Below are 15,109 nucleotides of genomic sequence, written 5' to 3'. Positions count from 1 at the left end.
TCCAGACTTTGCGACAATTTATAATCTATGTGATCCTTGATGTCTAGTGGGACTAAAATTCGATGTGGAGTTATTTCTGGAAATTTTGAAAAGTTGTTAGTCTTAAATTGTCTCTGTATTGTCTGAAAAGGTGTTAAGCTCTTAAACAGTGCCGTTATTTTCTTACCGTTAGGAGAAATTCCGTGGAGTGAATAATTTCTTTTTACCGTTTGGACTCATTTGATTGTTTGATTTTGTTACCGTTGCACTGTTCGTTCATGCTTATCTCATTTATTTACACCGCCTAATTCATCATTATCTGCCTAATTGTTTCTTGAATTTCCGTACCATCTTCTCGCAACTTCTCTCTGTAAAATTTTTCCCCAAAATTGTCGATTCTCCTCTTTGCTAACAACTTATCTCGTGTAAATGGCAGGAAAGGGCTTTGATCCACATGATATCCAAAGCGAAATGGGCCATACAGAGGATGTTTCCTCACCTCCCGCAACATCTGCTGCAACACCCCATGTCCAGAACTTGCAGATCATTCCTGCTGTTCTAATGCCCGAGCCTCTGGAAGTTATTCCTCCCGGTGAACCTGGGAATGCTTTTGATTTTGATAATCCACCAATAATTCAGGTGTTCGACCCTCCGCGCCAGCAAGTTCATCGCTCCAAAAGACAGGTAGGGTATAACCCTGATTTGACAACCTCAAAGAGATTCGGTCGAAAGGGTGAGGGGACGAGCCGACCTTCACTTGCTGACCCTGAGCACACCTCGGGTGATGACTCTGCTGATGAAGATTATGAATTTGTGGCTCGTACGAAGACAGTTCCTTCACCCCCAGATAGCAGTGATTCCTCCGGTGACTCCACTTATTCTGCTACGGACGCACCGCCTCCTCCTCCACCAATGTCCTCACCACCTCGTGATGAGGAAATCACGTTGGCCCAATTTATGGCCAACCTAAAGAGCCAACAAGCTACTCGACCATCTGGCTCCATTGCTTCTAAAGACTCCAATGTCTCTGCTGATACGATACCTGTTGATGCACCTGCCCCTATGGATGATGTATCAGATGACGAGACCTCCTCGGACAACATCGACCTCAGTGACTATGACATGTCAAGTAGTTTCAACAACATGTTTTATACAGAGGAGGAATTTTCAAACTGGTCCCTCTAAGCCAACCGAGCTCTTCTTGAAAAAAGAAATGCTGACATGGAAGCTTTCTCTCGCAACAATCTAATCGAGTTTCTCAAATTCCGCGGATTGTTCTCTACCGTCTCATCAGCACTTCCCTATTGCCGTAAAGCGATACTTGAATTCTACGCCAACCTCTCACCCAGCATCAGTGATGCACGATCGGCCAAATTTGGTCAGGTTTTTGTATGGAACAGGGTATACAATTTTGAGCTGCAGATCATCAATGATTATTACAGCACACCTGTTATTGCTGAAGGTCCTCCACCGGACCTTAATGATGTGATTTCCACCCTGACTGGTGGACTGATTTGCCAATTCCCTGCACATCCCGAAAAGGTCTCGGCTGCCAATCTTACGTCCATGTACTCAGTCATTCACAAGATCGCCATTCGCAACTGGACCCCAACCACCAATACCACGGTGGTCACTAAGTCTCTGGCACTGACTCTTTTTGCCATTGGAAACTCCAGCTTGAACTTTGGGCGTCTGGTTTTTTATACTATCATGCAATGTGCACATGGCGGCATGAAGTCATCCAAGCTCCCATTTCCCTCTCTCATTTATGGCATTTTAGAGTCACAAGGGTTCATTAAAGACATCACCGAACACTTCACACATGCCAGTAAATTACTGAAGATTGTCCCTGCTCTCTTCAAGGGAAATAAAAAGATTGACCTTCCCTGGATTGACTCTACCACAGCACCTCCAACTTCTGAGCCTTCTACAAGTTCCACCTCTCATCGACCAACAGATGGTTATGTCAAGATTCCCGTTGCTGGAGTTCAGGCTCACCTTGATCATGCTCTTAAAAAGATCTCCCAGGCTAAGACCGACTTGGCATATTATGAGAATTTGGCTGCTGACTTCAGGCTCATCTTGGAGGTAGGTAACTTTCTCGGACAAAAAAAGGGAGATGATCAAACGAATGCTGGTCCATCAGGGACCAAGGATGATGACAGTGATGAGGATGACAGTGATGATGAAGAGGAGGATGAGGATTATTGAATATGTTCTTGTTTCTGGTTCAATTTCTTTGGTTTTAGTTATCTTGTTTTTTGTGTTAAGTTCCTTATACATGCTTCCTGGTGTGTAATCATATTCCTTATGTTTCGCTCTGCACCTGATATCTTTACTGAGTGAACTGATAATAACATGGTGCAGGTGTTGTTCCGAATGTTGCCAACACTACTAACAACAACAATATTTTATTCAGGGGGAGAGAAATTCTTTAACTCATAGGGAGTTGATTTTTGCTAAACAAGGATAAATATGTTTGATCTCATATTGTCCAAGAAAGGCAAAAAGGTGGAGATTGAAGGGAAATATATTTTCTCTAATAAACACGATTTCGTAACTTAAAATAATTTTCCTAAATATTATATCTTCCATGATTAATTTGATTTGGTTAATATTTATTGTAACTTTGTCTTTCTAGATAATATGATATTTAATGAGATAATTATGTATCAAGATTTGAGAAGATTTTTGTTTCTATTAAATTCTTATCTTTTTTCTTGTTGAATATGTTTCCTTGTTGAGACAAACTCTAGGGGAGAGAAGATCTATAAATAAGAGAAACAAGGACTTTGTTACGGCTTCTTCCAGTCGATCATACATACATACACGAAGTGGAGATTTTCAGATCCAAATAATTCTCGAAGCCGTTGCTGTTTAAGAGTGGTGATCATGTGTTGTCTTGAATGTTGGGAACATCTGCAGACAACATCGTAAAGAAGTTGGCTGAAGATTGTTTTCGTTGATTCCCTTTTGGCATCACGTTTTTTGCTTTCTTGCTAAAGTTTTATTATGGTTATTTGTTTTAGAAAGATGTTTATTTCCTCAAATTGTTGAGCAAATTGATTCTTGTCATAATCACTAGTGATATGTTTTTGTAAGCGGTTTGGTTTTCTAGTGTTTCATTTTTACCATAAGGCAATACTTGTACAAATTTAATCTTGTCCATCTATTTATTTAAAGTCAATTTGTGTTACAAAATATAATATTCTGCTGCATGTTGTCTCAAATGTTGTAACATTTGACACAACACCTAATTCTGATAAAACTCAAATTTACGATTTTACACTACTGTTGATATATTTATTCACATATGTCAAACATTAGTTCTAACAAACCTAAAAAAATTGACAGACTTTGTACGATTCTTAATTTGTACAAGCTAAGAAGCAGCTTTTTTTGTTTTACATACGCTTCATGATTCATGTTGTCTTAAATGTTGTAACATTTGACACAACACCTAATTCTGACAAAACACAAATTTACGATTTTACATTAATGTTGATATATTTATTCACATATGTCAAACATTAGTTCTAACAAACCTAAAAAAATCGACAAACTTTGTACGATCCTTAATTTGTACAAGCTAAGAAGCAGCTTTTTTGTTTTACATACACTTCACGATTTGGGAAAAAAACGCAATTATGAAGGCGAATGACGAATAATCCGACAACTGCAAAGTTGCGGCAGGTCCATTGCTCCAGATTCTCGATCTTTAGCCGTTGATCAAACCTTGATCCAACGGTTGCTGAGCTATTCCATCACTCCCCCGTCTCTGTTTGAGCACGCCAGCAAGGTCTAAGGATTATCTGTGGGATATACAAATTACAATTTAGTTTTTTTTTTTTAATCGATGAACAACTCAACTCAAAATTTATAAACACTGCTTCAAAAAAAAATTTAAAACTTTATTTAAAAAAAAAGTAACTAAAATTTGAATTTAATAAAAACTGAATTATATTTCTTATGAATATTATACACATGTAAAATATATTTTAATTTTTAAATAGTTACTTTTGATTTTTCACAAAATGGAGAATTTTAAATATTTGATTTATTTAAAATTTTGTTTTATCAAAATGATGGAGCTGATTAAGAGAAAAATGGAAAAAATTAGTGAATTTCAAAAGTGGTTAATCTCAAACTCTCCGGCTTGTTGATGATGATGATGATATTATGATCTTTCAATTCTTTTACCCAATAAATTTTTCTTAAAGAATTTATTAAATTAATTTTTGTTTAAAAAATTCGATTTTTCTTTTAAAATATACATGTCATGTCGCTTTCTACAAAAATACCACTGTTCTAAAAAGCCTGCTTAAGCTTGAAGCTCGACAAAAACACTCCGCTTCGGAGAAAATGGGAAAGACGCGGTTAAACTGTAGTTTGATCGAATTAAGCGTAATTAAGACGTTTAATTAAGTAAGTTTAAGCACAATTAATCGCATCTATTTATTTTTAAATTTTTTATTTTAAATGTATGTTCTTTTTATTTTAAAATAATAATTAAGTTTATAATTTAGATGTTTATTTTTAAATTTTAATTATGATTAAGCATGTCTGATAATGATTTGACAATTATTTAGTATTTTTTAATGTGATCTTGTTGCAAAAACAAATAAAGATTGTAATTTTGAGATTTTTATGTTTCTATAAATATGATAATTAATGCACGAGACTTAAATTTATCATATTTATGTATTATTTTATCAATTTATTAGTGTGAGATAATTACAATTACATTTAAAATAAAAAACGATTTTTTACACTTAAGCATGTGCTAATCTCGCTTAAGCTTGAAAAGCTTGGAGCTCGATATCCACGCTTCGGGACGCTTCACGCTTTTTAGAACCTTGAAAAATACATATTATATCTAAAATTGGAGTATAAATTTAATTTCGTGACTTTCAATTGCTAAAAAATACACTCACAGCCCTTATTTCCTTGTTTCTCATTTGTCTTTTCAAATGGTCTTTTGGAACAAAAGCTTAATCAACCATTCCAAACAAATTAGTGTTTCTCTCTCGGAAAGACACTGTACATAGATGGCCGATAAATTCTTCGTCCATCGCGGGCAATCGTGATTGTGTGATTAAAAATTTGAAGGCAAATGCAGGAAACCCAAGATGGGGAAACTGAAAAATCGGCCATCGGAGTGGAAAGTGTCCTAAAGCAAAAAGGACAAACTAGAAGTCATGGAAAGCTCATTCCATCCAAAAGCCTTAATTGATGGTAAATAAACCCATCACACGTTCAAAACCCAGTTTCAGTTACCTGAAAATAAGGGCACGAGACAAAAATGGCAAAAAAGTATGACACATTAAATGCCACACAAGAACTGCAATCTATCAAAAGATCAACTAGTATTATACTAGAAATATGCGAGTTGTGTTGAATAACTCATGCCTAGTCCAGCCAGCAGAGCCAACATGGAATGGCCTTATGCCCTTGACGGAATTCGATCAAACCGGTGTTCTTGCTCACATCCCAATATTATACTTTTACCGGCCGTCAGGAACTTGGCTTACACAAAAAGACACCATTTTCACAACCTTAAGAACCTCTTTGAGCAGGATCTTGGTGCATTTTTACCCATTGGCGGGTCGTTTGCGATGGCTAGATGGGGCTCACCTCGTGCTTGAGTGCAATGGGAAGGGTGTTCAGCTTGTAGAAGCAGAGACCGACGCTGACTTAGATATCCTCGGTGATTTCACTGCATCTCCCCATTTTCATCACCTTATTCATCCCATAAACTACAAAGCCCCTATTGAAGAAATCCCCTTGGTCATTGTGCAGCTAACTAAATTCAGGTGTGGTGGGATTGCTCTAAATTACTCTATATCACATGCTGTGGCTGATGGGCAAAGTGCCCTTCATTTTATCTTTGAATGGGCTAACCTGGCTCGCGGAGATTCATTAGGAAATGCACCTTTTCTTGATAGGAAATTGTTGCGAGCTGGGGATCCTCCATCTGCGCAACCGTGCTACGAGCACGAGCAATTTGATCCACCTCCCCTTCTGATCGGGCAACCCAGTTGTGAAAATGAGAGGAAAAAGGAAACTACTGTTGCCATGTTGAAGGTGACAAAAATCCAAGTTGAAATGCTCAAGAACGAAGCTAACAGAACGAGGCCATTTAATGATGGTGATCGTGTCTTTACACGATATGAGGCCATAGCAGCACACATATGGAGGTGTGCATGCAGAGCTCGTGGACACAGATACGAGCAGCCAACCGGACTGGCAATCTGCTTAGATATCCGCAATCGAGTTCAACCACCATTACCTCAAAATTACTTTGGCAATGCAATAGTTGATGTGGTTGCGTCTGGTTGCTCGGGGGATCTTGTCACAAGACCATCAGGCTATGCTGCAAGCAGAATAAGAGAAGCAATAAATAGAGTCTCAAGCGAGTTTGTGTATTCCACTCTCGATCACTTGAAAAATCTTAAAGATTTTTCAAGATTCCAAGATATACATGCCATGAAGACAAATCAAGGGCCATTTTATGGGAATCCAAATCTAGCGGTAATAAGCTGGATGGCACTTCCACTCTATGGCCTTGATTTTGGTTGGGGGAAGGAAATATTTATGGGCCCCGGAACTCATGATTGTGATGGTGATTCTTTGATCTTACCAGGGCCTGATGGGGATGGCTCTATGGTTGTTGCACTATGCCTGCAAGCTGATTTTATGGAAGATTTCAAAAAATTCTTCTATGAATATATTTAAAAACTAGCTAGGAACTGGCACTATGATAGAGAAGTTTAATAATCATAAGTAACTCAAGTACCATGTTCTCCTCTCTGTAATTATCAACATGAACTTTCTACACCGATGTCTGCAACCCTAGCTTTTATTGTTTGCAAATGTTTTATCAATAAGCAAGGAAGGTAGGGAAGAGTTTCCATTGATCACTTAAATTAATGTTATTGTCACGTCCGAAAATTTGAAGGTCTACGTGAACCACGTACATGCAAGTTATTAAATTTCTTATGTATTTTAATTAAATGGTTTTAATTGCATGAATTAAATATGGTGTGCATGTTTACACATTTAAAATGTACTTTTTACATGAATGCATAAAACTTTATTTTTAGAGGTTATTCGAGATGCGATCGAGGAACGGTGACCGATGGGTGAAAAATGAAAAATATTTTTATTAAATAATTGTTTTTAATTATTTAAAAAAAGTTTGATGCTTTTTATTATCTTTGAAAATAAGGAGTTTTGAGGTGATTTTATACGCCGGGATGTAATTCTTATCTGTATACGATTTTCAACAAAATTATGAACGTTTTCACAACTCAGCTAATAATTTCACAAACTTTCCTAAACGAAATAATTTATAAATACACTAATGGCCTTATTGGGCCTAACTAACCCTGTTAATGGGCCTAAGCTATTACTAGTGTTTTGATTAATTATTTAAATTACAAACCCACCCCAAATTAAAACATAACACACGCCTCTTCCCCTAAAATATTCTCAAGGACTCTTGTTCTCTCACCATCACATGGCACACACCAAAAACAAGAGGAAAAGCTTCGAAAAATTCAAGGATTTTCAGCGTAGGAGTCTGTGTCGTCGTTTCTTCGCAATCGTTAACGTATTTTCGTGCGTTAAATACGCAAAGCCACGCCATATTCTTTCCTTTACTCATCCATCACACCCTAATATGTATTTTTATATGAATTGCATGGAAAACAAGTCACTCTTTTATTTATTTTCGTTTTTGTGCAAAGCATGAGTTTTTGAAGCATGATTTTGATCCAAAACTTGATGGTTTCACACATGAAGGGGCTGCCATGTTCTAGGATTAAAAGGAAAAAGTTTTTACACGATTTAAGGGTCCTAAGTCACACGAAATAAGCTGCACACGAGATTGAATAAGCTAGAACCGAAACTTGCACGTTTTGTGGCATAGGGCTCGGTTTCAAGGGATAACCATGCATGGCTTGGCTTGGTTGCGACCAGGCTGGGCTGGGTCATGGTTGGGTCAGGAGAGGAGTCCTAGCCACACTAGGACTCGAGAGAAGTGTGTTGGAACATTTTATTTTCGCAATCTTAATTTTGATGTTAACAAAACTTGTTTGTTTATTTTTAATAATCTACCTTAGTGCGCAGATAGCTGAAACTGAAATAATCAGTTACGAGCCAAAATTGAAGTTGTCGAAGACGCCAACTGAAAGCATCAACTGATCAACCAAACTGAACTAGTTCAACTGAATAGTCGTAAATGAGCTCAACTGATTGTTCAGTTGATAGGTGGATTCAGCAGGAGAACCTCAGAAGCCCAGCCTGCCGAAGGAGTGTTCAACTGATGAAGAGCCCAACTGAGATCAGTTCAACTGAACAAGTGTGAGATCAGTTCAACTGACGAGTCAACTGATTTCACCAGCCCAACTGAATACCAGTTCAACTAACCAGTTCAGAACATCAGTTAGGAGCAATCAGTTGCAGATCAAGACAAGCTAAACTAAGTGGAATACGGCTGTGCGCAAAGGTACAATAACTTTTGTCCAGTCAAAGGACAATAATGGACGTTGTATCAGAGCTTAAAGACAAAAGTGTTCTAGAAAGGACAAAACAAATTTCGAGGAACAGATTCAAAATGCAACGGATACAATAATTGAGTCTCGATGTACGATCAAACTTCGCGCCTATAAATAGAGGGTGAAGATCAGTGAAGGCATACACGATACAAGAGAGAAAAGAAAATGGCACGCTTCAGAGTCATATCAGCTTAAGAAAGAAGCACTCAGCCCAATTGAGGGAACACTTAAACGTGTTATCAGCTTTATATTAGAAGCATATTTTTCTCAGTGTGTGAGAACACTTTCGCGTAGTTTTCAGAGATCAGTTCCCACACATACACACACAACCACTCAAATACAGTCTTGCACAAAGACGTTAAACTTGTGTATGTAGTCTTTCTCACATAAACATTAAAGAAGTATTGACTGGAAGGTGCTGCCTTCAGTCTAGTCTAGGAGTTCAGTTTAGGCAGTAGTGTAAGTCCTAGCTGGGTGGGTTTGTACAAGTATTTGTATCGATCAAAGTCTTCTAGTGAATCCTACCCGAGGTGGTAGAAGGGGTGACGTAGGAGCGGTTGAAGTCCCCGAACATCCATAAACATATCTTGTGTTATTTCTGTTTAACTGCTTTTTTTTGTTCTTAACTGATTTCATCAGTTCAGTTCTGTCCATAACTGAACTGATATAAGCCAGAACTGATCCCTAGCTATTTTCAGTCATTCAGTTACACAAGATATAAAATATATCAGTGTTTCTTAACGAAGGATTATTTCGAGTGTTTTCCGCTTGAATTTTATTTCAAACTCGATCTAATTCATCGGTGTATACATTTTTAGAACACGAGCAATTGCAGCTCTTGGAGAATATTTTGTTTGAAGCAGCTGAATGTGCTCGGCAAACAATCCTTCAATTAAGTGGCTGGGAAGGAGTCCTAGCAAGCTAAAACTCCACCCGGGAGCATGTGCATAGGTTCAGCTGCTGCGCAAGGGGACTTGTGGCTCAGCCAGGGGGTTAGGGCTGGGCTATGCTAGGTTGCTAGGGTCCTAAAAGGGTGCACAAAGGTCTGGGTCAGGGGCTAGCTCGGTGGTTGGGGTCCTAGCGAGAAAAACGTAGAGCCCTAGTGCAACATGGTTCTCTACCGCAACGCATGGCTCACATAGATGGCTTCGATCGAGCTAGGGTCGAGTACTAGGGGTTCTAAGGGTTCATGAGGGTCCAGGGGAGGTCTGGTCCGAAGATGGCTCGGGCTGGCTCAAGCATGGTTCGATGAAAACGTAAGTTGGCTCATAGGATGGCTTAGCATGGTTCGAATTAGGGTTTTAATGGCTAGGTTTTCAAACATGGTTCCACGGGGGTTCGAATCATGGTTCACGATGACTAATTAAATATAAAAAATCATGTTTTAAATTTTGGAATTTTATATTAAATTTTGATTTAATTCGGAATTAAAACGCATTAATAAGTTAAATTGAAGAATAAATAAAAAATCATCGATTTAAGCTAAACAAAAATACGAGAAAATTTATCTAAGTTTAAATAATTATTTGGGATGATCTAGAGTCAACGGAAATAATAAAAAATGAAAATCGTGAAATTTTTTGTCTAGGATTAAAACGATAATTTTACACCCGAAAAATAGTAAACGTCATGACAGTGTCCTGAATGCTGTTTTATATGTTAATATGATTATTTTAAATGTATATGGAATTTTATGATAAACGTTAACCCTAAAAAAGGATTGGATTTCACTTGACTGTCTACGGTTCCATTGCGTGTGCTATTTTATGCACAAATTTTATAAAGTGATGAAAATATGAAATGTTGAAGGAAGTGAAGTAATTGTAACTAATACGATGATACGATAATACGTAAGGCCGATGCTCAGTTGACGGGTGAGAGTGTCGCTGATGTCCCCGTCGACCAGTACTGTGGTTACATGTAGATGAATCCATCGACCTTTAGTACGAATACGAAAGTTACAATTAACGATCTGAATTCAACGAAATAGAAAAACATATACGTATATGATGAAAATGAATATGTTTATGATTATATGAAAATGTTTTATGTTTATGTATGATTATGAAATGTTATTTTAAGTAAAATTATTTTCACTATTGCATGTGATCTGTATACGTATTATTTGCTATCAAGAATATGATTTGTTAAGTCTTTAGACTCATTAGGTATGATTGATGCAGATGAATATGAGAATAATGATAATAGAAGTTTTGATGGTTGATCTGACTGGACTGAAGTTGCACATAACCAAAGAACCACCGCTAGTTTTCCGCACTAGACTTATGTTTATGATTTTTTTTTTTAAGTTCATATTAAAGATATTTTTACGACTTTGATATTGCTTTTGAGTGGTTTTTAAGAAGTTGTTAGTGTTAGCAATTTTTGCTAAGTTAAAATATGTAAACGTTTGACGATTTTATGTTTGAAATTATTTACTTTGATTTTAAAATATTGTTGCATGTTTTATTTTTAAAATTGTGTCGAAAATATTTTATATATATATTTAAGTACTCAGGCCGAAATTAATAGAGTGTAAAAAAAAAAACTTTATAATACTTTTTAAAAAATCGAGTAGTAGACGTTTCAATTGTTCTTTCATACAATAGTTGACCAAATATAACCAACAAGTTTAGTTTCATTCAATCTTAACCTTTTGTTATGTCACACTTGTAGGCCTAATTTTTGTTAATTCAGATGAACCCTGTATGAGACCTGTGCAACCTAAATAACGAACAATATCAATACCACTAAGTCCACAACCAAAAATTAATAGTTGGTGCAAATTAGTAGAAGCACAATAAAACAAGTTCATATCCGTCACAGGATTAAAAACATCAGAACACATCACATTCACGAAACGATTCCATTTTGATGGCCAATAAAAAGGTCTAACGAGTGAGATAGAGTAATGCGTAAAAGAAAGGTTCTGGATTCGAGAAAGTGATAACAGCACTCAGTGGCCTTAGGAAAATGCATTAAATTTTCCATTTGCTGGCACATTTTATTTGAGATCAAAGCTGTAGCATGATTACAGGAATCCGAATTTCCTATATGGCCTTCCCGCATCCTCATCTTGCATATGCTGTCATCGAAATTGGCAAAAGGTGAATGAGTTCTAGATTAGAAGATGCAAACTACAAGCAGAAACAATTTGTTAAAGTAAAGGCTATATTTAGAATTTAGAAACTGGGAGCTCCAATTTAATATCTAGCACAACTTTTAGAGGTCCGATGATTTTAAGCCTACCATATACAAAGCATCTCAAGGAAATAAAGAAGCATCTACATTCCAGGTTTGAGATCAACTCTTGAAAATAAGCACATATGTAAATATTTATGGATGTTAGATGCTGTCATGAAAAGGAAGAAAGGTCAATTATCAGTTTAGACAATAGAAACAACTACATTATGATATTGATTTCCAACTGCGCATCATCTGGATTTGTAACCTGTGATGCGTTAAATGAAAGGTAATACCCCAAGTACATGCCTAGAAAAATGACAACAATGATTCAACAGGTTTTCACTTAAGAGGTCACATAACAAATCAGAGCAACAAGACCCCATCAACTCAGGGCTATCTCCATTTCATGCACAACAATCAAGTCAGCGCAGTTGCTGAGAAGTGGCATGTATAGTCCAGTAATTGTTTCAACAATGCAATATGCAGCTTCGATGGTGGTGCTAGTAGCGATCATGCTCTCAAGTTGAAACACAAAATTATGTTACATAATTAAGATCTTATCTTCAACAAATCAATAAAATAGCGATGATTTTTTATGGAATATACCAAAAGTTAATTAAAAGACACTGTCCACTTCAAACACTAGTTACTAGGCCAGTTCAACTCAATTCATCAAATAAAACATATCCTATCGAAGGGTTGATGGCTAACAAATTAATCTATAAACACCAAACAAATCCACTGGCCAAAGTTGAACGACTGTTATATTCTGCGTGTTCCAGAATTACGGTTAGAATTACAGAACGGTTGAGTTTTAGGAGTCCAACAACTAAACAAATATCACTTTATAAAACCACCTGATTACTAACTAATAATTAAACTTTCATACAACCACAACAAATACGAAACAGAAAAGTTCCAATTCAAATCCAATTGACACGTAACCCAAACAAACAGCAACACAAGAAGAAGAAAACCAATACACACTTCGTATGTATTTGAATATAATTATCTTTTATGAAAAAGTACGGAAAAAAAAATAAGTTTGTGTGTGTTGGTGTATTATTCTCATAGGCATATACATAAATCAAAAGATAAGTCAACTGAACATATTTTCTTGACTCTCTACATAAAATTTCAACCACGAAGAGGAAAGCATGAAGCAGGTGTAACAAGATTGAGAGAAGAGATAATAAGTAAAAGAAGCCGTTTTAATACAAGATAATTTTAGTAATAAATGTCCAAAACTGATGTAACTTTTGGAAAGAATCAAAAGATTATATACACTGAGTGAAGAGAGAATGAGCCAGAGGCAAAGGTGTATCAGTTCCAGCTTTTTTTTTCTTTTTTTTTTATAGAAACACCACTTTTGTTTCCGACCTCTGTGATGCATGCAAGTTTTAAACAGGCAACAAAATTGGTGTTAGGTAATTATGAAGAGAGTATCTTGCTCTATTGGAACTGAACTGGCTACTCAGTAGTTAATTAATAAGTTCTGAATGAACATCTTATACGAAGAGTTAATTAATTTCACGCTTGTGTTTAACCCTTGTCAGCTATTATTTCTTTGCACTCCCAAATTAAAACTATATTACTTTTCAACCCCTGGCTATGCAGAAATGTAAATTACCCATATGGCCATATCATATGCTAGTATTTGCTTGTTTGTATTCCCAGACCCCAGTCAATCCTTATTACCTAGAATCTACCTAGCATCAATTTTGTACGCCACTTGAAACTCACCCATATCATAAATTATCTAAAATAAGTACACATTTACAGAAGAACTTGCAAGATATACACCTTGGTCAGCCTCCAGCCCATCCTCTATCCATGTGGTATGCTTAATCTTTCTCCTCTTGAGAACCGGATTTCAAGTTTTCTTTCTTAACTACCTATAATATTGGTTAATAAATATGATTCCCTATACTGATTTCCTTCTCCAAATCTCGTAATTAACTTTTTAAAATAATAGATTATCTGGAGATTTTGGAAAACACATTCTCTTGAATATCTCGCCATCTCTGCTTTGATGGTGAACATCATTATACATAGACATTACATTTTTCCATAAAATATCAGTAGTTCAGAAGATACATAAAGAGTGCGAGTGTTTTCTCTTTTTATATTGCGAGCATTTGTTTGGTTTTCGGGGCTTGAGTATCTTAGTCAGAGTTTTATGTTTCTTTCTTCATCGTGGTTATTCAGAAGTTGAAGTCAGTGATCATAACTGTATTTAAGACGTTCATATTTACGTAACTGTTAAGACTACCAAAAAACCTCAACAACGTCGTCTGATTCTAATTTCTCACCATATTCCATAATTTCGAGCATAAGCTAACAAGCATAAACCTTATATTTTTTTCTGCATAGTGGTACAGGATGATTTTAATTAAAACACTCCTTTACACCACTATTTTAATAGATATCAACGTGCTATTGACAGCCATACGAAATCCTACCATCATATGTAGAAAAAACTTAATTTTTTAACTGGAAAGCTCAATTCTTAATATCTAAACAACTCGCCCTTCGCTCTGGTCAACATATCTCCCTTGATAAATCCGTAAAACAAGTTCTTCCAAACCCATACGGAAAATTCAACATAAAGCCACCCAATAACAAATAAAACCAAAGGAACAATCACATTTCTCTTGAAAAACCATCAAGCCAACTCAAATCACCGTAAATCGCAAAAGGAGACTACGCGAGACGCGGAATATAGGCACAAACAGACCAAAATTAAAAAAAAAAAAAAAAGCAAAAACGAAAAGAAGATCTCACGAATTCCCGGACAATGCCCTTGTAGACGAGGACGGGAATAGCAATGCCGAATATTCCGACTAGCGCAAAATTGCGGCGCGTCCAGCGGAAATTGTGCTCCAGATTCTCTCTAGCCGTGGACCAATCCTCGATCCAACGGTTCTTGTGCGTTTCCATCCCTCCCCCCATCTTCGCTCGAAGCAAGGATTATCGATGTGTGACTCTACACTCTGCTGCTTATGCCGCTCGAAATCCTTCCTCTTCAAGCTTGGAAATTGGAGAAAGGTGTTTTTAGTCATTTCGGTTTGGCCTCGTTCGAATTCAGAAGAACGCACCCTATCCAAAAGGTCGAAATGGCAGGGGGTGGTATACTGTACCACATCGTATCGAAAATCCTATATCGTATCAAAATTTTGGTATAACAAAATTTATATCGATATCGTAAGTGGTATTTCGACCCGAAAATCGGTATGCCGAAAATTTCGTAAAATATAACTAACATACCGATTATATCGAAATTGTACGGTATACCGAGATTTCGGTACGGTATCGGTATATAACGTTTTGTATCGGAAAAAAAACATTTAATTTTAAAATTTTTATGAATTTATTGTTTTAAAATA

General features: G+C 36.5%; 2 protein-coding genes across 2 annotated transcripts; one reads left to right on the top strand and one right to left on the bottom strand.

The window, feature by feature from the left end:
• Positions 1 to 4,989: 4,989 nt before the first annotated feature.
• On the top strand, positions 4,990 to 6,952 carry LOC142506261 (spermidine hydroxycinnamoyl transferase-like). The gene has a single exon (XM_075619460.1). It carries the CDS (start codon positions 5,362 to 5,364, stop codon positions 6,712 to 6,714), a length of 1,353 nt encoding a protein of 450 aa, XP_075475575.1. The 5' UTR covers positions 4,990 to 5,361; the 3' UTR covers positions 6,715 to 6,952.
• Positions 6,953 to 11,306: 4,354 nt separating this feature from the next.
• On the bottom strand, positions 11,307 to 14,826 carry LOC142505989 (uncharacterized). The gene is made up of 2 exons (XM_075619131.1): positions 14,508 to 14,826; positions 11,307 to 11,622 (listed from the first exon to the last, which is right to left on the bottom strand). Exons 1-2 carry the CDS (start codon positions 14,673 to 14,675, stop codon positions 11,569 to 11,571), a joined length of 222 nt encoding a protein of 73 aa, XP_075475246.1. The 5' UTR covers positions 14,676 to 14,826; the 3' UTR covers positions 11,307 to 11,568.
• Between the last annotated feature and the right edge of the window lie 283 nt (positions 14,827 to 15,109).

Source organism: Primulina tabacum, chromosome 10, assembly GCF_025594145.1.
Source record: "Primulina tabacum isolate GXHZ01 chromosome 10, ASM2559414v2, whole genome shotgun sequence".
Taxonomy (NCBI): domain Eukaryota; kingdom Viridiplantae; phylum Streptophyta; class Magnoliopsida; order Lamiales; family Gesneriaceae; genus Primulina; species Primulina tabacum.
This window is presented reverse-complemented; position numbering and strand designations above follow the sequence as displayed.